The sequence below is a fragment of the Plecotus auritus genome (assembly GCF_963455305.1).
Source record: "Plecotus auritus genome assembly, chromosome: 4".
In the NCBI taxonomy this organism is placed as follows: Eukaryota; Metazoa; Chordata; class Mammalia; order Chiroptera; family Vespertilionidae; genus Plecotus; species Plecotus auritus.
Window position 1 is genome coordinate 27,090,077 of NC_137775.1, and position 20,582 is coordinate 27,110,658.

Consider the following 20,582-nt stretch of genomic DNA (forward strand, 5'->3'; position numbering starts at 1 on the left):
GTCTAATCATAAAATCTCAAAACTATGGGAACTGTTTTCAAATGCTGTGCAGTGAGATACATAGATCCTATGGTTTTTAACCTTACCACCCCGCCACCCCCCGCTTTTTTCTTTCCCATTTTCTTCTGCTGCTTTTCTTATTCCCACTCTCTCTCTAGAACCAGTCCCCACCCAGGCCTAGTCATTCACACTACCAGCCCTCCACCTTCATCTTTACTCCATTAAACAATGTTGGTTGAGACCCAAATATGCTCTTTTCAGGTCTTCCTAGAAACAAGTCAAAATAAGTCAATTCAGCGTTCGTGTATGTTATATTAATGGAACTGACTTTCAGCAGGAGCTTGTAGCAAAAATCAACCTAATTAAGTTATTATGACTATATTCCTCCATTGTTTTCATTTCCTTACAAAAGGAAGGCCTATCAAACTTTATTGTTAGTCCAGCAGTATATGGTTTTGAAGCTAAAAATAATTACACTCCATGGATACCATGTGTGACAACTGAAAGACCTTGACATACTACTTCTTTGTTACGTTCAACTGTAAATGACACTTAGCATATCTGACTACTTGTAGTATGAGCATGAGATAATTGCTTGGGAACCTAGAACTGTTTATTTTCTAAAGGGTGGGGACTCTTAATATAATTACAGAGCCAAAAACCACATCCACTTTACCATGGGAAATCTCATAGAATGTACTGTTCATCTTCAGATGGCTTCCCAGTCAAGTTCTTCATTACTCTCCAGAATCCGCTGGAATTCTCTTGCTGTTTAGGACACAAGGGTATCTGTCCTGGTGAATGGAAACCAAGGAACGGAGGATCTCTGCACTTGAATGAGGCTGAAAGGAGAACACTTTAGCCAATGTAATGACAGCGTGTCATTGTCCCAAATGTTTCAGGCCAAAATGCTTGCATCACATCAGCTCATTAGTCCCAGGAAGCTGTATTTTTCCTAAATGTGCATTATTTGAATACAGCGTGTTATTCCCTATTGAAGAGGGAAAAAAGAAAGTTGTGTGGGGTGAAAATCAAAAACAAGAGCACATATCTTAGAGAACCTTGTATCTGAGAGTCATTTTCATGTACAATGGGAGGCCCAGTTCCTTAATCTTTAGGTATCCATTATCTTCTTGAATTAGCTGTGCTATTATTTTAGAAGATGACTTTTTTAACACTGTTTGTTACCACTTCAAATCCTCCAGCAGTCACAGAATTAAAAAAATATTTTTTGTGTGTAAATAACCCAGACCACATTCTTCTAAATTTATGATGAGAAACATTCACCTGATATTTTGAGAAGCATAGAAGGAAAATTAGCTGTCACGGACCAAATGGCTAACAGCACTAAGAAGAAATACTTCCCTTCTCTCATGGCATTCTGCAACCTTTCTTTACATTATGCACCCATAGCAGAATTAACGTACAATCCATGGTGTAAAATAAACCACCAAGTGGGAAAATGAACAGGATCAAAAAGGAAAAGAGACTGCTTGCTGTCCCACCACCTGAATGAAGGGGATTCCATCTCAAGGAAGAAGCAACTTTTCATTTTTTCAATACCAGAGCCCTGATGCACGAAATTCGTGCAAGAGTAGGCCTTCCTTCCCTCAGCTGCCGGCACTGGTTTCCCTCTGGCACCTGGGACCCAGGCTTCCCTTGCAGCCCCGGCTTCATCCAGAAGGTCCGGAATGTCGTCCAGAAGGACGTCTGGTCTAATTAGCATATTGTGCTTTTATTATTATAGATTCTTACTACCTCAACTCAAAGTATTTTTTAAAAATTCCCTTCCCCAGATTTGAAGAAAAATGTTTTAAAAAACTGCAAACTAGAAACAAGATTAGAATATCTGGTTTATTGGGAAAAATTCATAATAAAAACTGTAATTGCTTATCCTGCAATTTACAAAATAATAATTCGATATATCAAGTGAATTGGTTTTCGTTATGTAAGTACAAATGGTAAAAAAAAATAATAACCCATGTGATATATCTTATATTTCCCATTCAGAGATCTCATGTCCCTGAATTCTCCTGTTGCATGCTTTATACCAGATATCAGTTTACCAAAGAAGACCAGGTTTTTTACTATATTTAAGTTTTTACTTACAGTTACAATCTATCAGAAGCTGTGTCTATATGGGTAGAGCCTGCTCAACTGAGATGAGAAATTCAAGTCATTTCTTCTCCCAAGGTTGTTTTAATGTTCCTTTTGTGATAAGAATGGCCTTCCTAATGCTTTGCTACACAACCTAATCATGCCTGTCAGTCACGATGACTTAGACCCAGCCCATCTTTCAACGCAATCTACTCTGGTCTTTAACATATAGACACAAAACAGTACAGATTAACATAACGTTTTCCCACACCCCACCCCTACAAACCACTTTTAAAGAGAAAATTTCATCTTAGCATTTCCTTGCATAGAAGACCTTACTACTGCAACAGGTTTTGGCCATGAAAGGGTACTGTCCTAAATGACATATCGAGTTAATGTGAAGCTTAGCAAAAAGTCTATTACTCAGGATGTGAATTAGAAATTCTCACAAATGATATGCATTTAGGAAACTCTTTTGCCTTCCTTAACTAGCGGAAGGCTGGAAAAGTATTTATCTTTTACATTTCTTTTAGAATATCTGGTCCCTGACAATTTTTTACCAATATTTCCCTCTTCTTTTCCCTTAATAGACCTAGTGTAATCCAGGACAAACAGACACTTGATCAGATTACTTAAATCTTTTAAGCCTTCTTATTTTTACCTTATAAAATGGTAAGTTTCATATTCATATTCTTTTACAAATGCAGTATAAATTGTATGGACAGATATTAAGAAAATATTGGCATATTATAGGTAATTCATTAAAAGAAGTTAAGTTTTGTTTCACTCTATAAAATATATATAAAAGATGAATATGAAACTATAACACCATTTAAGAAATAGATTCTCACACATTATTTTAGCGCTTTGACTAGTCTAATGATATGAACAGTGCCCTGCTCCCCTCCCTGCCAAATAGGTTCAAAGTATTCTGGGAAAACAGTTTCTTCTTCTGGAATCCATCCTGGCAGCAAGAATCCATCCCCACATTAGGCAGAGGAGTAGAAGTATCGGGGCTTGGCATTGCCCAGGAGGTCGTCTTCGTAGTTGGGGAGGCAGCAGAAGAAGAAGGAACAGCCGATCAGGATAATCGTGGCCGCCCACCCAAAGCCGTAGGCCCAGTTATAGATGTAATTGACAGCGGGGTTGAGATGAAGGGTGAAGGTCTGGGTGTACCTCACGGGGTAAATCACCAGGGAGATGATCTGGAACACAGCTAAAGGAAAGGGAAAAAAATCCCAAAGTGTGAATGCATGCATGCACGAATGAATTGCAACAATAGGTTAACTCTCTCTCCCAGTGTTTTTGCCTTTAAATAAGTATTAAATCCACCTAAATGATGCTAATGAAAGGGGCTGGGGTATCTAGTTCATCGTGAGCCAAAAAAGATTTTTAAATATTGTGTACCTAAGAGAGCTGGCATTGAGCAGAATACTGAATATAAGAAATACGGACAGGAGACAACTAGAGAATCACTCTACAGTTCAGGTGCAAGTATTATATACTGAGGTAAAAAGCCCAACTGTGGCTTTTAATAGAAAGCAGGATGGTAAGGAAGCGTATTTTTATCACCTTTGTATTTCCTGTGCCAAAGACATAGTTAATATTTTCAGTGTTAGCAAAAATAACATATATATACACATACACACATGTGCATGCACACACACACGTGCATGCACACACACACATCTATCACTCCATTCAAAAGACACCGTTGGAATAGTCCTTCAGTAAATGAATGCTTAAATGAAATGATGAACCAATGATGCAAATGATCGATGCAGAGAATCACCAGAAAAGGAAGTGAGAATCTAAAGAATAACAGAAATGGAGAGATGGAGGGTGAAGAGCATTTCAGGCTCAGAGAGCAGAAATGAAAGACGGGCTTTGGGGAAGTGTAAGAGAGGAAATAAAAAAGAAACGTGTCAATTTCTAATCTTTTCGGCATAAGAGTCACATTAATACAATCATTACTAATCATATTAACATTTTAAGCAACGCAAAAGTAAAAAGAACATAACCTTCTTTTATAGTTTTTTTCAGTGAACATGCATACTTCTATAAAGCTATAATGAGTATATGATTCTGTGCTATGTTCTGCATTTTATTGACTTAATATTTCATATGTACATTGCCATGTCAAAGGGTATGAGCAGATTTTAGTTCTGCTTGAGTATTTAAAAATATTTAAAAAACAATTTGAACTGCAAAAAGCCAAATAGAAGCAGAGGTGGGATTTGACAAGGTTCCTCTTTATCTTTTGTGATTCCAAGTAATTTCTGATTTTAAAATATGATTCCAAAAGCAAACTTTCAAGCATGAGGAACACTGGAGTAAACTTTATCTTTAATCAAGAGGAATTCTTAAATATGCAGGCGAGGGCAGAGCCTGCATGGGCCAGTTCCCTGAGGCCACTCCCTGCCTCTCAGCCAGGGCCGTAGGCTCTGTGGGAACCCAGCAAAGTGGTCTCCCTCTGGGCTCATGCTTGATCTCATGGACCCCTTTAGCCACAAGGCTTCTGACCTGTGTCTAAGGCCTTCTGCTCACTTTGTGTTTGTACTCCAGGTCTGTCGCTGGATTTCTGCTTTGCTCTCAGGAGCCTAAGTTATCTTGAGAAACGATCTGTGGCCTCGCTTTGCCATCATCAGCTCCTCCTCCTTTCCCCTCCTCAGGAAATCCAGTTTTGCATCTAAATCCATTCTGTGGCTGGGGTCCTGCCCCTTTGACAGACTTCCCTAGGGCCAGGTGCCTTCCTAAAATTTCAAATTATTCTTGCTCCCAGAGTCCTAGTTGTTATATTTCATGAATAAATATTTACTGAGCCCCAACCACCTGCATAACTAAATGTCTGGTTCCCCAGCACTGGTGATGAGGCAATTATAGGGCTGACCTCTTCCAGGTCCCCCAACCCACTACAGAAAACCCTTTCACGACCCTCCGCATCATAAGATCACAAAACTCCTTCAATAAGTAAAATGGCTCAAGGACATTACCGCCCCCCCCCGCCCCCACCCAGCATGGGGCTCCCAGAAAGCCAGCACGGGGCCCTGCGGAGACACTGCCCTTGCAGGGCTGACTCAGCCCCGATCCCTCAGGTTAGGGGTGCCACTGGACATGGCCTCACCTACAAGAGAAGATATACAGTAGGGGTGGGAATGTCTGGCCCACGGGCCATAGAAGGCCTGCAAAATCATTTGGTCTGGCCCTGCCAAGGCATTAGGGGTGAGTTAATTTAATGTTTGACCAAATACAACAGGCTAATTTTTAAGATGATAATTTTGTATGGCCCATGAATGATGTTATACATATCCAAATGGCCCTCAGCAGAAAAAGGTTCCCACCCCTGGTATACAGAATGACAACCTTCCTCATTTGGAAGGGGAGCAAAGAGTACCAGGTGAGACACAGGAGGAGAGGGCTCTAGCTCTTCTGTTTTTTGTTGTTAATCCTCACCCAAGGATACTTTTCCACTGGTTTTTAGAGAGAGTGGAAAGGAGGGGGAGAGACAGAGAGAGAGAGAGAGAGAGAGAAACATCGATGTTAAAGAGACACATCAATTGGTTGCCAACGGCTCTAGCTCTTAAAACACATCTCTCCTCCGTGACTTCTGCCCTTGGTGACACATTTTCTGAGAACAGGTCAGGAACTGCAATTGTCAGGGATCTTCTTTGCCGACCGGGCACTCCTGCACTGATGTCCAGGGAAGGTGGAATGAAGAATTGCTGACACACAGACTTACCCGCCAGGGCCAAGAGGCCGCCGATCACTCTCAGGAAGACGAGCATTTGGGGTCCGCAGAGGGCAAAGAAGGAGAGGATGAAGCAGATGACCAGGATGATGAAACCGCAGAAGAGCGTGGCAGCGGCTGCCCTTCCCCATGCTGCGGGCGAAAGGAAACAGTGATCAACAGACAGATGTGCCAAATTCAACAGCCACTTATCAAAGTATGGGTAGCCAGTGTTTTCTCTTGCTACTAATTACATTTGGATGGAAGCAGTTTTTCTTTTGACCAGACTCAAGCATCTCCATGCCTCAGGGGGCGATTAGGCAATCCATATGTAGGACACTAATATACTGATACGCAAGAATGCCTCGTCCCCTGGGTTTCAGGACAAGTGTTTCTATCTCTGAGATGAAAGTTAAATTTCATTAAGTTATCTCTTGTTTAATAAACTGGCCATATAAACTAGTAGATTTAAACGGTTCACTCAAGTTCTAACACAACACGACCATAATAAGCAGCATTTTGGGTACTGAACAATCCAAAGTACCATCTCTTTAGGAAATGTTTCCAACACCTCTAAAAGGATCTTTGTTTCATCTCAATGCTTGGTTCCGTGCAAAAACAATCTTTGAAAATATAAACTTAGGAGTAGGCAGAGATGTGAACTAAAACAATTTAATTGTAAAGTAGCTGTGATTTTTTTTTAAAATATATTTCATTGATTTTTTACAGAGAAGAAAGGAGAGGGATAGAGAGTTAGAAACATCGATGAGAGAGAAACATCCGTCAGCTGCCTCCTGCACACCTCCTACTGGGGATGTGCCCGCAACCAAGGTACATGCCCTTGACCAGAATCGAACCCGGGACCCTTCAGTCCGCAGGCCGACGCTCTATCCACTGAAACAAACCGGCCAGGGCTAGCTGTGATTTTTTTAAAAAATAGCACGGTTAAGCAAAGTCTTTCTAGATTTTTGCCTAAATTGTAATGCTGGAGTATTCAGAATTTAACTCCTATTGCACGAGAGTTCTTAGCCATCGATGTTGGCCCTAAAATGAGCTCTGAGTCTGAAAATCTGCAGGGGCTCCTCCAGCCCAGTGTCATGCCACCCTCCGCCTGTGGCAGTGGAGAGCCGTGAACCCGGGCTCGTGATTCCAGCCAGTATCCTTACTGTTCAACCTGCTCTGCTTTTTAAGATTTCTTCACGCACAATGTTCTCTCTAATGGTAATAACTAACTTTTTAGAAGTAATTGCTCTGTGCCAGGCACTGGGTTAGGAACTGGACATATTTAGCTCACTGAATCCTCACAATAACTTTTTAGGGTTCATACTGATGCAATTTCTTTAGAAATGAAGCTATATACTAAGGCTTCGTGAGTTCAAATAGCCTGCTATAGCCACACAGCCAGTAAGTGATGTAGGCAGAGTTTGATTCAGAGCCTGCCTGAATTGAAAACATAATGTTTTTTAAAGCTATAATTTACACACCATAAAATTCACCCTTTTCAAGTATACAATTCAGTGGTTTTTATATTCACAGGGTTGTGCAACCATCACCACTTATAATTCCAACATTTTTATCACCTCCCCCCCCAAAAAAAAAAAATTCCATGTCCTTCCATTCCCCCTTCCTGCAGCTTCTGGCAACCACTAATCTACTTTCTGTCTCTATAAATTTGCCTATTGTGGACATTTCAGATAAATGGGATCATACACTATGCAGCTGTTTTGACTGCCTTCTCTCATTTAGCATAATGTATTCAAGGTGCATCTATGTTGTAGCACGCATCAGTACTTCATTCCTTTTTATAGCCAAAATATATTCTATTGCATGGATATCCCACAGGTTGGTTATCCATTCATTCATTAATGGACGAACATGCATTCTTCACCGATTACTCTTTGTGGCATTTGAAAAGGAGAGTCGTGTGCACCTTTGCCCTGGTTTTACTACAGCTGCAGTACAGCTCAGCTGACAAATTCATCCTCACTTAATTCTGGGTCATTTGACTGGTCAAAGTTAAAGATTCGGGTGGGATAGCAGAAAGAGCAAGGGCTTTGGAGGCAGAACTGGGTCTCATTTATACACTGCCTCTGCCACCTATAAGCCACTATCACTCTGCGCATCTGCTGCCCAAGGCTAAAAATACCTTCTTTCAAGATTATTGTAAGGATGAGAGCGCATGTGTGAAAAGTCATGTAGCTCAAAAAGTTCCTCCTGTATTCCTATGATGTTTCTCCAGGAACTCAAGTTTTCATTTTATTCTACATTCACAAGGTTCCGCACTGTCACATAAAGGCTGTTTGTTCCTCAGTCCCCCACTGCATTTTCATATCTCCATCTGTTATAAAGAAACCCGAGCTAAGTTCCCCTATTCCCTTGAGCAGGCCCCACGTGCCCTCCAGATCTTCCTCTGGATTCATCAATGACTGGGACCCAGATAATGAAGAAGACACATTTTTATATGCTCAAATACCATGTGTTTATACAAACTACCCCTTAGCACAGTGGTCTAGATGGGCCTGAGAGAGTACATGAGTGGGCCTAGCTTTATCTTTACACTTTTTATTCCCTCCCAGTCTCCTTCCTCTTCCTGTAAGATCAATGAGATATTTTAGGGGCAAAGTAAAATAGAAATGTTTTCTTTTAAAATAGAAATGAATAAAGTAAAAAAATGGAATTGAGAAAGTCTCTTTTCTCACTTTTGCTTTGTTCTTCAAGCAAGGTAACTTTCAATAGAAGAGGAACCCTGCTCTGAGAAGAGCAATAATCAATCGGGTCATCTCAAAGTCTAGCCCACATACCACCGAGTCAAAATCATCAGGGGAGCTTATCAGAAATACAGGTTCCTGTGCCTCCCTCCAGAAATACTGAATCAGAGCTTGAGGCGTAGTGCCCAGGAATCTGAATGTAATCTGTGAACATAAGTATAAACACAGAGCATTTTAAAAACGTTTCCTATGTTATGATAAAACAACTCAGTTAATGTCTTGCTTATTTATAATGCTGAATCATCAAAATGGAAAATTAAGGACGTTCTGTTTTGACAAAGGCTGCCTTGGAAGTAGGCCTGTAAAACCTGCTCCTGCCGATGGAAACACCCACAATGACTCACTTAACTATCATTTAAGACCGAAATCTTGGCATGGTTTTAAAGATTCTATTCTGACCGATGAATGACAAGGCAAACTGCCTTCTCATGTCAATGACTATTTTGCTGTAAAATGATGAGATGGATCCTACCAGATGTGAGCAAGGTCCTCCCAGGCCAATAATCTGTCCTAAAAGGAAATCAATTGTCATGAAGACTTAGGACATGGCAATTCCCCATGACATACACTGAGTGGCCAGATTATTATGATCTCTGAACGCATAATAATCTGGCCACTCAGTGTATATCCTATATAATAAAAGGCTAATATGCAAATTGTCCCCTTGACCAGGAGTTCCACCAGCAGGCAGGCCGGCCAACTGCCCATGTCCCCTCCCCCTGGCCAGGCTGGCCGGACCCCACCCATGCACGAATTCATGAACCAGGCCTCTAATATATATATATATATATATATATATATACACACACACACACACACACACACACACATACATACATACACACTGAGTGGCCAGATTATTATGCATTCAGAGATCATAATAATCTGGCCACTCAGTGTATATTTCAAAAACTTGTACCGTAAGTACCTTTGGTCTCACTTAATTACCCAGAATGAGCCTCATATCTACACAGTTACCCAACACTTTTGGGAAGTATTTACATTTTTATATTGTATAATGGTCTATACTATACCATATTTACCAACCCTAATGGAAAATGTTGACTTTTAAAACTTGTCCTAAAGCTACTTTGTCTATGATTCAACAGCTGGCCCTCAGTTCTTCAAAGGCAGACTGTCCATCTTGATCTATTCTGAAGACATTATTACTTTATGCACTTTAAATTTTATTGCCTTTCCTAATTGTGTGTGTGTGTGTGGGTGTGTGTGTAGGGAGTCAGACAGGACTCCCACTGTCATTTATTATTCTCTGAATTAAGGACACAAAAGCATACAATACTCCAGGTAAACAGTTTCCAGTAGGAAAGCTTTTTATTATTTGTTTTGTACCCTTAAGGGAAAATACATTTGGTGTTTTATATACATAATCTATTATGTCATAAGTTTATCTTCTAGATACCACTTGGAGAAGTTCATATTATCAAAGAAACAAGCAGCATTATAAATCCTCTTTTAAATAGGATTCATTAAAGATCCATTTAGATCAGTGGTTCTCAACCTTCCTAATGCCGCGACCCTTTAATACAGTTCCTCATGTTGTGGTGACGCCCAACCATAAAATTATTTTCATTGCTACTTCATAACTGTAATTTTGCTACTGTTATGAATCATAATGTAAATATCTGATATGCAGGATGTCTTAGGTGACCCCTGTGAAAGGGTCGTTCGACCCCCAAAGGGGTCACGACCCACAGGTTGAGAACCGCTGATTTAGATGAAGAATGACTTATCAAATTTTTCTCTGGCTTGCAAAGATTCAACATTAAATCAACAACATGGAAATGATTCTATGGTCACTAAAGAAACTCTGAGCTTTTCCTAGGAAATGTTTTTTCGTTTTTTGCATGAAAATGAATGCTATATCTTTTCCCAGAGATTACATGCAAAAACACAGTGTTACAAGGCAAATGGGACTAGGAAAAGACCAGTAAGGTCAACTGATAAGAAAACAGCAAACAAAGTAAAAACAAATACCTTGAATGTCAAGCTAGAAATCATAAATCAAACTGAAGTTTGTGAAAATAAAAAAATAAACTTTTATTTTAAGACAAAATGAACATTGCTGATATTTTTAATATTGTTGGTAATATTTTAGAAACTCACTAATTTTTCCCTTAAAGTTAGTATTTCTTTTAATGGTTTTCTGCATTCTTCAGTAGTTTTACATGGGGACACTACACATTAACCAAAACAGTCTGTAGTCTAGCCCCTTATTCAGTGCCCTGCAGACACCAACCTGTTACCCAACGAGAGTAGGTTCCCTTTCCAGAACAAAGGATTCATTTGTTAATAATATCAAAGGCCCCACCTACTGAATCCGAATGTTGTCAGATCTCTTCATGTTGTTTCTATAGGATTCTTTAGATGATATACAGGCACAACTGAAAACTGGATAAAATCGTAATTGAAAAAAATAAAAGATCCTATCTATAAATAAATATAAGCATGGGTGGATGGCATATTCAAAAAAACTGTTGCATGTTCAATGAGGAAGCCATCTGCAGGAATACAGGCCAGTGCTTCTGAAACTTAACAGTGCTTAGGAATCACCTGGGGATTCTTGTTCAAATACAGATTCCAATTCAGTAGGTGGGGCCTGAGTCACTGCGTGTCCAATAACCTCCAGATAACGCTGATACTGCTGTTCTTCGACACTGTGAGTAGCAAATATTACAGGACAACACCGAACAGGCCTCCAAAAAAATCAGCATAGGAAGAAGCAATTTTGCAGGTTTTGGAAGGCAGAAGGAATGGCTTTAAAGGAGGAATGACAGGGTCACCCAGAAGAGTTCCACAGTTGGTGTGAGATTCCTAACATGCTCTGCATATCTCCTGCAGCAGAGCCAGATAACTACTTACCATGGTGTTTTCACAGAACTGGGATACTTTACCCTTTCAGGGTCTTTTAAAGGCAGAATGGTGAAAGCTTCCTACACAGGAAGATGAAAAAACAAGGAATTGTACCCGGAATTCACACAAGATAAACAGCAGCGAATTTAGGATCTACCCTTACATACAAGAAAGTCTGTCAGATAGAAGAAGGCCACAGAGTAGAATTTACAGGGAAGCACATTTCAGCTCTGTGGGTAGAAGAGGGTAGAAGAGAAGTGCTTTTAAACAAATAGCATCAACAAGAGAACTGAATTAAGTTGCTGAACAAAGGGAAGAAGCTCAGATGGGTCATGGGTGGTGTTGATGAGAGTGCTTGGAGAAAGCTGGAATAGGTGTACTCTTATTCCCTTCTAATTCTACTCCTCTAGGAGTCTGTTCTGTTTACAGGGAGAAGACAAGTCAAGTCACTAACGAGGGAGGGAGGCTCTCGGGCGGTTAATGCTACATGCAGCAAATGTGGAGTGCACTGGGCTAGATCACTGGTTCCTAGACTTCACGATTGTAAAAATCAATATACATATTTTTTAAACTATGAAAGTCATTTGAGAGTGGCCAAATATTTTATTTTGCCATGTAAGGATATAAACACATGCCCACAAAGAGTAATCTATCTACTAACGCCCACTTTCATAAAATAAGAACGTTTTAATATTTCACCTTGCCCCTACCAAAAGCCACAAGAGCATCATCTCAAGATGCAGTCCCTTAAGTTGAATTTAGCCTAATGTAAACCTATTAACTTCATATTTGTTTTTCTCATTTCCTGTACATTTAAGAACCATAGGGCTAAATGATCTAAAAATGTTTCACATAATACTCTGATTCTTTGACTTATCCAAGAACGATGTCATGTTTAAAACAAACACACAACAAAATAAAAACATTCAGTGCGTTCTGTGGTATCAAAGGGCATCTTTGTAAAAATGAGCCTCCGCACTTCTGTCCAGACCAAGGCAAATGCTCTTCAACACTGACTCCCCACTTTCATTCTTGGTGCACACATTCCTCTCTATTCTTATCCACCCTGACAAGCTGGAGCTTGCTTGAGATTTGAAATCTACACCACTGATGCTTAAAATATTCTCCTGAGGTCTTTTTTTCTTAAAACGGAAAAAGAAGGTACCAGTAGTGCAAAAACAGCATGTGTGAACATGCATTAAAATATAATTTTGCATTTTATTTATACATGAAATAAGAATGATCATTTCAATGTTTAAATCTAGATATTCTTTTCCGGCTTTGAGAAATATAAACTGTGAGTTTTTAAAAATTCAAACAAGTACCTGTAAAGCTGGGTATTGATCTAGTTGCTACTATCATGAAAAGAACATACTCAGCATGTAATTTGGTTCATTTATAGGAAAAATGAGGTAATATGGTAATCTGAAATTCTTAAGAAACTGTTAATAATGGAGAAGAGTATAATATTCTGCTTTTTACATAATATTAAGGAACTACATACCGCTCTATTTAAAAAGTCTTCATTATTTAGTATTAATGCCAATACTTGCCAAGAATAACCTGTCTTTAATACCAAAATTAATGTATTACTATTATGGTCCTGGCCGGGTTAGTTCAGTTGGTTAGAGCAGTGGTCGGCAAACTCATTTAGTCAACAGAGCCAAATATCAACAGTACAACGATTGAAATTTCTTTTGAGAGCCAAATTTTTTAAACTTAAACTTCTTCTAATGCCACTTCTTCAAAATAGACTCGCCCAGGCTGTGGTATTTTGTGGAAGAGCCACACTCAAGGGGCCAAAGAGCCGCATGTGGCTCGCGAGCCACAGTTTGCTGACCACTGGGTTAGAGCATTGTTCCGATACACCAAGGTTGTGGGTTTGATTCTCGGTCAAGGGCACATATAAGAATCAGCCAATGAATGCATATATAAGTGGAGCAACAAATCAATGTTTCTCTTTCTCTCAAATCAATATATAAAAATTTAAAAATAAACTGAATATCAGTAAGAGATGGTCAAGCTCTTTGTAATAAAAAGGTAAACTTATTAGTTGCAGTGGTAAATCACAATGTTTATTTTCTAGTACAGATCAAGAAGTTTTTTTTTAAATGGATGTACCTACTCAATTCTTTATATTGAGATACCATATTAATTAGCCATCAACCTTAGTCCTTACTGTGTTTATTCATATGTGGGAGTGTGTGTAAACTGCTTACTACATTTTAGATAAAGTAGTATAAACATACTGTTTTCAGCAAGACCTTATTAAGGCTATCTGAAAATCTCCAGGGTTCAGAGATGCCTAAATCATAGCCCTACAATGTAGGCACAATAGCTGCACCTGCGAGACAAAACTAATGAACAGTCCCTGCCAGGAAGTGGAGCAGAAGTGTAATAAACACTCCCTCCCACTCATCTTTGACTACAACAGCCCAAAACGGACCTCTCCTGGTGAATTCATATCTATTTTCTCCTTCCCATAGTCACCTAATCTATAGTAATAGATTTAAGACTCACTTGGAAAACTGAACTTTCCAAAAACCAGTTTCACCTTTAATTTGGTCTATGGACACTGGATCAATGTTTTCTCTACAATCAAGAGTTAATGCTTTAGACGTCTAATTAAAAAATAAATAAACTAAGACACAAAACCTGCTACTCCCTTCCAAAGACAAAGCAGTCTATCACGCTGAGGTTGAAAGCGCCACACCCTGGGAAAGTGAGCTCATCCTGCACGTTAAGAAAAAAGGAAGGAGACCTGACTTGGGGTGAACACACAATATGCAGATGACGTATCAGAATTGTACACCTGAAACCTATATAATTTTATTAACTAATGTCACCCCAATATGTTCAATAAAAAATAAAGTGTGCAATTCAATTTAAAGAAAAGAAAAACTGCATTGTGTGTGTTTCTCAGGAGGGCTGTGACCACAGGCAAAGCCTTGCAGGTCAGGTCACATCCCAGCAATAGTGCTGATGGGGTTCTGCCAGCACCCCAATCCGCACAGGGCACTGACTTCTATTTCATAGGCAAAGTATTGCTGAGTATTCTTGGGGTCTGTATTAGTCTTTGGAGTGATTATCACAGTCTGTTTAAAAAACACACCTATTTAAGCAGACCTATTAAAGTCCCCTACAAGCTACTGAATTCGAATGCATTTTAAGATACAGATATATTATCTCAAAGAAATGAATTCTCTTTAAAAACCTAACAGACTTTCAATAATACAAACCCTGGCAGGCCTGCTGTTTGTGTTTTAAGAAAAGAAAAGCGCACTTTAAGGAAAGCAGGAATTCCCTTCAGTCTTTACCTTTTATGACCTGCCAATGAGGACCATGCCTCCTTTTGGAGAAGAGAAAAGGTCAAGGTGGGAACTTGCAAACAATTCACAGTCCATAAGAATCAACACCAAGCCCCTGATAGGGGCCCCAGAAACAAACAGTTTGGTTGGAAGGCCTGGGCCATTTGAGGGCTGGGGAGGAGGAGGGGGCAGGTCAAGTCTCTGGTCCCAGAAGGAAATGAAAAAAGGTAGGTGACCTTCTTTCTCTTTCTCGGTTTAAAACTATTAAACCTGGTTGGTAAGGTCCTAGTGAGTAATATTTGGCTTTAAGCTTCGGATTATGTTCCTACTTAAACCCGGCCGTTCTTCACATACACCAGTTAGCAGGCATAGCATCAGACAAAACCAGGCTCCTCTGGGGTCTGTTCTATCAACAAGTTAAGGCTTCCACCATGCAGGAAAAATAAAATACTCCATCTTCAATATACAGTGTCCCCTAAATGTATACACACTTTAACACCCAATAGCTCGATTTTAAAATGAAATGTATTTTAATAAACACTACCTTTATAATTATTCAAAGTGTATACATTTTTGGGAGGACACTCTATATATATGTGTGTGTGTGTGTGTGTGTGTGTGTGTGTGTGTGTGTGTGTGTGTGTATATCATTGGCCTCTTTGTTGTGTGTGTGTTAACTCTGCTTCATTTCAATGATGTGGAAGATGTGTTTGCTTTTTCGATTTAAAATCACATTCAAAAAAAGTTTTCTAAACATCAAGGCCGTGCTTAAACCAAAAAAATACGCCCCCCCTCCAAGACAAAAACTAACAAGAATTAGTCTGAAGCGTTAAATACTAGTACAGTATCGACTGAAATCGTAACAGCTGAAATTTTCACCAAGAGAGTCTTTACGACAACATTAGGGAAGGCCAGTATTTAAAATGCGTATATTTTAATCATAAGAACCATAGGAGAAGGCGGAATGGGAAGAAATTTCAGTAGGTATCAAAAAATAGATACTTTGTTTATTATATTTACTCATCGAGCCTTTTCAAATGATTGAAATCATCTTTTGCACGGAACCGACAAACCCTACAAAAAAGCATTGTTTGAACTTGGGTCATTTTCTCCCAGTGCTGAGCCTGGTTTTGGCCACTCAAAGCCGCTGCTGCTGCTGTTTTGTTCAGATCGGAGGCATGAAGCTAAACTCCGAACACATTTACTTTTTTCCATCACCCATTACTCCTAACCCTGGTTCAGTCCCTTCCCAAAGGGCGGCTTCCGAAGGCCGGGCGCTCCCACTGCGCCGGCGCACACCCGGCCGTGACCCGGAGGACTTCCCGGAGGCGGCGGCAGGCGGCACTCACCGTATTCCATGAGGCTCTGGCAGCCGTCCGCCTCGGACCCGCTGCCGCCGCCCTCGTGGAAGCATCGCCACCACAGCGAGGACGTCTGGATGTGGTCGCTCGACTGCAGCCAGCCGCGGCCGGCCAGCGCGATGATGTCAAAGGCGATGGCGCTGAGCAGGAGCAGGGGCAGGATCCACCTGCAGCGCTCGCAGGCCAGGCCGCAGCGCAGCATCTCGACGGCGGGGCGCGAAGGAGAGGAGCGCGCGGGGCTCGGGAACCGGCGGAGAGTGGCCCGCGAGCGCAGGCCGACGGACAAAAGGGAAGAGGCGGCGGGGGCGCGGCGCCGGCCCCACCTAGATTCCGGTGACTCAGAGCGCGCCGCCCGGACCTGTCGCGCGGGCGGGGACGCACCGGGAGAGGCGGGGCGGGCTCAGGTTACACCCGTGCGGGTGCGCTTTCCCCGCCCGGGCGCACCTGGAGGTGCTTGGCCGAGGGGCCAAGGCCCTGGTCCCTGCTGCAACCAGGCGCGCCTTTGGGCTTCCCCGCGACCTTATTTTCCTCTTACAGGAATCTCTCACTGTAAATGTTTGTTGTTTTTTTTATTCTCATTGCTTCGACGTGTGCCCGTTTTAATCTGCACAACACTAGCTAACTGTTTAACCCCTGACGTCGGATAATGGTCTGATTTTCCACAATACCATTTTAAGTTGCAGGCAGCTTGAGGTGGGTGTGGGAATTGTACCTGTGGGTCCACGCGGCACTCCGTGTGAATGCGTGTTAGCGAACCCTGGAGCAGGCCCAGGGCACTTCCTCCTGGGCTCCACCTTTGTACCTTGGCCTCTTGTCTGTTTACAGGCCCGCCTTTCCCACCGGGGTGCCAGCTCTGTGGCAGCGAGGCCACCCTTTATTTGTCTGTGTGTCCCTGGTGTCTAGCACTGTGTCTGGCTCTTAAGGGAGCTCAATGGACATTTGATGCGTGAACGCACTGATTTGTAACATACTAGTGGGTTCACTTCAATCTCAGAAGCGCTTCATCTGGCTTCTCAGATACCTTCTCGTCCTGTTTGCCTCAGTCCCCTCCCTATCACAAATCTCTGCCTATTCAAACCCCACTCTATCTACCCTTTTCATTTACTATTGAAGTTTCTCCAAATAAAAACCATATGCCAATATGCACTCAGAACCTAAAATGCCACCTCAGTGTCCTAGCTCTGCTTCCCTCACCACATGACTCCTCAGGTGTGGCAGGGAGGGTGGGTGGCAGCTGGGCGTGCGTGGCACTAAAGGAGAAGCAAGTTCTGGGTGTTGGGAAAATCATGAAAAACATCCAATGAGGGTCACATCTTACCTTGTACCGCCAACGATTTCTTCTGAATCCCTTACTTTTTCTATTAATTTAATAGGAAAGACGTGGGAAATACATGGCGATGTTTAAAATTGAGTCCTCTGTATTTCAGTTTGGTGTTCTCAACAGACACAATACTCTTATCTAACTCAGTTCTCTGGTAATTTTTTAGGACAAATGAAAAAAAGCACTGAGCAAGTATCTGAAACCACATGAAATAATTTCCCCAGCCTTCATTTATACAAACCAAGTTCACATATTTTCATTAGAGGCAAATATTTTCACTTTCAAAGAACAGCACAAGGGGTATTTTGGAGAGAATTAACTGTTTACAATGGAGATTGGGTAAGGAAAATATGCTCTTAGGGTTTTCAAAAATAATGGAAATATTTTATTAGCTGTCTATAATATAGTTATGAGATAAATCATATTCTCTTTTAAAAAATATGTTGGTATTGATTTTAGAGAAAGAAAGGGAGAAGGAGAGAGACAGCAACATCAATGATGAGAGAGAATCATCCATCGGCTGCCTCCTGCATGCCCCCCTCTACTGGGGATCAAGCCTGCAACCCGGGCATGTACGCTGGCTGGGAAGCAAACCTTGACCACTGAACCACACTGGCCAGGCAAGACAAATCATATTCTTACAAAACAAATAGAATACTGACTATGAGAAAAGTGGTTTCAAAGAAAAAGAAAGTTTCGTTGGTATCTTAATATCTCTGAATAATTTTGAACTAGATATAACTTTGTTATTTCAGTGAATTTGAGGAAAAGAGCTCATTAATGCTGAGGTGAAAGCAAGAAAAGTATTTAGAACTTCTGGAAGAGACTAAACCAATCATGCTTAGGCTCCAACGATAATGTACATAACACAGGACTCACATACTGTAGAACCAGCTAGCTCGAGTTCTGATTATTTCTCATACAAGCTGTGTGACACTGGTCCACTTAATTTCTTTGTGCCTCAGTTTTCTCATCTGTAAAATGGATAGTACTCACCCCATAGTATTGTAATGAGTATTAAAAGAACTAATACATATATGTAACCTGCTCAGGATAATGCCTATACATAGTAAGCCAAACATAAGGGTTGATGATGGTGACAATTTTCACATAGGTGTCTCACTTTAATAAGGTCAGAAAGGGGCCTTTTCATGTTTTTGAGGAGCAAATTCTATATATGAATACCAACTGTAAATCATTATGTTATTTTAGACAATGCAAGCATTCATCCTAGCCATATTCCTGAAATGATGGATTATGGTAGAAAGACAGTTAAATAGCTCCCCCTGCTGGATAACCTAGGGGTTGCTCAGCACTTGACAATGTAAACTGTATCTGCAAAAAGTTTTTACTTCAATAAATTTTAAGGGTTTGTGGTTCTAAACCCAATGAATAGTACAGACAAGAATGCTTAAATATATAATTTTAGAATAAAAATTCATAGTTGTATTACTCTCCCATCCAGAGAAAGTAACAATAACATTTTCTGGGAGTTTACTATGTGCCAGTAAGTGTTTCACACCCACCTCGTGAGGTATGCACTGCTATGATCTTCTTATAGACAAGAAGACTGGCCACACAGAAATGGAGCAGCTTGCTCCAGACTGCACAGTCCCTGAATAGCAAAGCCACATTCCACCTTAGGCTGTCTGACACCAGAGACGGTAGTATTTACACTAACCGCTCATAAGAGTTTGGGTTATAGTTCTCCAAAACTTTCCTTCTTTCTCTCCTTTACCTCAAAAACAGCCAACCCACTACCAATTCTCTCCCAAGCTGTAATGAAATGACCCCCATACAAGCTGCTGTGCTCTTAGTAGGAAGCCAGTGACAGGAGTGCAGTAGAACAAGCACTGAACAGAACTCGGACGTTCTGAGTTCTAGCCCTCACTGACCCTGTGATTACTTCCCCTCTAATCATTGTCCAATCTCCCTTGCTCATGCAAACGTTTAATTATCTCTACTTTCTCACCCCTTATTCCTTCCTCAGCTGCCTGTAATCTCTCTTTTACTCATGAGTGATGGTAAAAAGCTTAACAACCAACTTTCTGAAGGGGAAAAACATCCTTAATTTATAGCCATTGCCAATTTCCATAGTGTAAATACTCCCCAATGGCTGATTTCCAGCTACCAACTTGATATCACTGAATACAGAAATAGGAAGAAATATGTGTCATCATCTGTCTCAAGCTAGGATGAGCACTACACTGCATCTACCCCCTTATCTGACAAAACTGTTCTGTTTTTCAAAGGTCACCAGTAAGCTCCTATTTGCCAAATTCAATGGATATCATTGGCCTCTTTGTTGTACCAGGAACTTTGATGTCTCCCTACATTAAACTTTCTACCTTCTTGGCTTCTATAAAGATCCTAAAGCCCAGTGCCCAGAGACCACCAGGAACACACCTGCAGCAAGGGAACTGAAATCCATGAGGCACTCTGGGGATGTCTCAGTGAGAGGGCATTAGGGAGACCTAGTAATAAGATTTAGGCTTATGTTAGGTCAGGGGTCGGCAAACTGCAGCTCACGAGCCACATGCGGTTCGCGAGCCGCGGTTTGCTGCTCTGTTGACGAATGAGTTTGCCGACCACTGACCTAGACTCTGGATTCCGATAATTACAGGCTATTGTTGTTCCTTGTGATTAAGCCCCTATCCCAGTGGTCGGCAAACTCATTAGTCAACGGAGCGGCAAACCGCGGCTTGCGAACCGCATGTGGCTCGCGAGCCACAGTTTGCCGACCACTGTGTTAGGTGATTTTGGAGAGAGTGGTCTTGTTTTTGTCTAGTTCTATTGCAATTAAAGAGTGATCTTGTGTGGTGTTCATATTCTGTGATATTACTTATGCTCAACATTGGATCATCATGGCCTAGCTATTGGTTGCCAGGCCAACTACCATCTGTCAGGGATTGTCTCTGGTTTCTTTCTCCCTTCCTTTCTTTTCCTTTCTCTTTCTTTTTCTCTCTTTCTCCTCCCTCCATCCCTCCTTCCTTTCTTTCTTTCCTTCCTTTCTTCCTCCCTCCCTCCCTCCCTCCCTCCTTCTTTCTTTCTTTCTTTCTTTCTTTCTTTCTTTCTTTCTTTCTTTCTTTCTTTCTTTCTTTCTTTCTTTTTCTTTCTTTCTTTCTCTCC

At 41.1% G+C, this 20,582-nt stretch overlaps 1 protein-coding gene across 2 annotated transcripts; it reads right to left on the reverse strand.

Moving 5' to 3' along the window:
• Positions 1–597: 597 nt before the first annotated feature.
• On the reverse strand, positions 598–16,503 carry PERP (p53 apoptosis effector related to PMP22). Of its 2 annotated transcripts, XM_080664668.1 has the most exons (4): positions 16,121–16,503; positions 5,837–5,977; positions 3,086–3,313; positions 598–991 (listed from the first exon to the last, which is right to left on the reverse strand). In XM_080664668.1, the coding sequence occupies exons 1-3, from the start codon at positions 16,332–16,334 to the stop codon at positions 3,087–3,089; spliced, it is 582 nt and encodes a 193-aa protein (XP_080520794.1). In that variant the 5' UTR covers positions 16,335–16,503; the 3' UTR covers positions 598–991; position 3,086. The 2 variants fall into 2 exon arrangements, with proteins under 2 accessions (XP_080520794.1, XP_080520793.1); XM_080664667.1 differs by lacking the exon at positions 598–991 and having other exon boundaries at positions 1,841–3,313; positions 16,121–16,486.
• Positions 16,504–20,582: the final 4,079 nt, after the last annotated feature.

What these genes read in the sequence shown, in the direction of transcription:
- PERP (XM_080664668.1), bottom strand. Translation starts at nt 16,334, where the DNA reads ATGCTGCGCTGCGGCCTGGCCTGCGAGCGCTGCAGGTGGATCCTGCCC. An exon ending in CCAGAGCCTCATGGAATACG is followed by an intron (nt 5,978 to 16,120) that starts GTGAGTGCCGCC and finishes TTTCGCCCGCAG; the next exon opens with CATGGGGAAGGGCAGCCGCT. An exon ending in CGGCCTCTTGGCCCTGGCGG is followed by an intron (nt 3,314 to 5,836) that starts GTAAGTCTGTGT and finishes CCTTTCCTTTAG; the next exon opens with CTGTGTTCCAGATCATCTCC.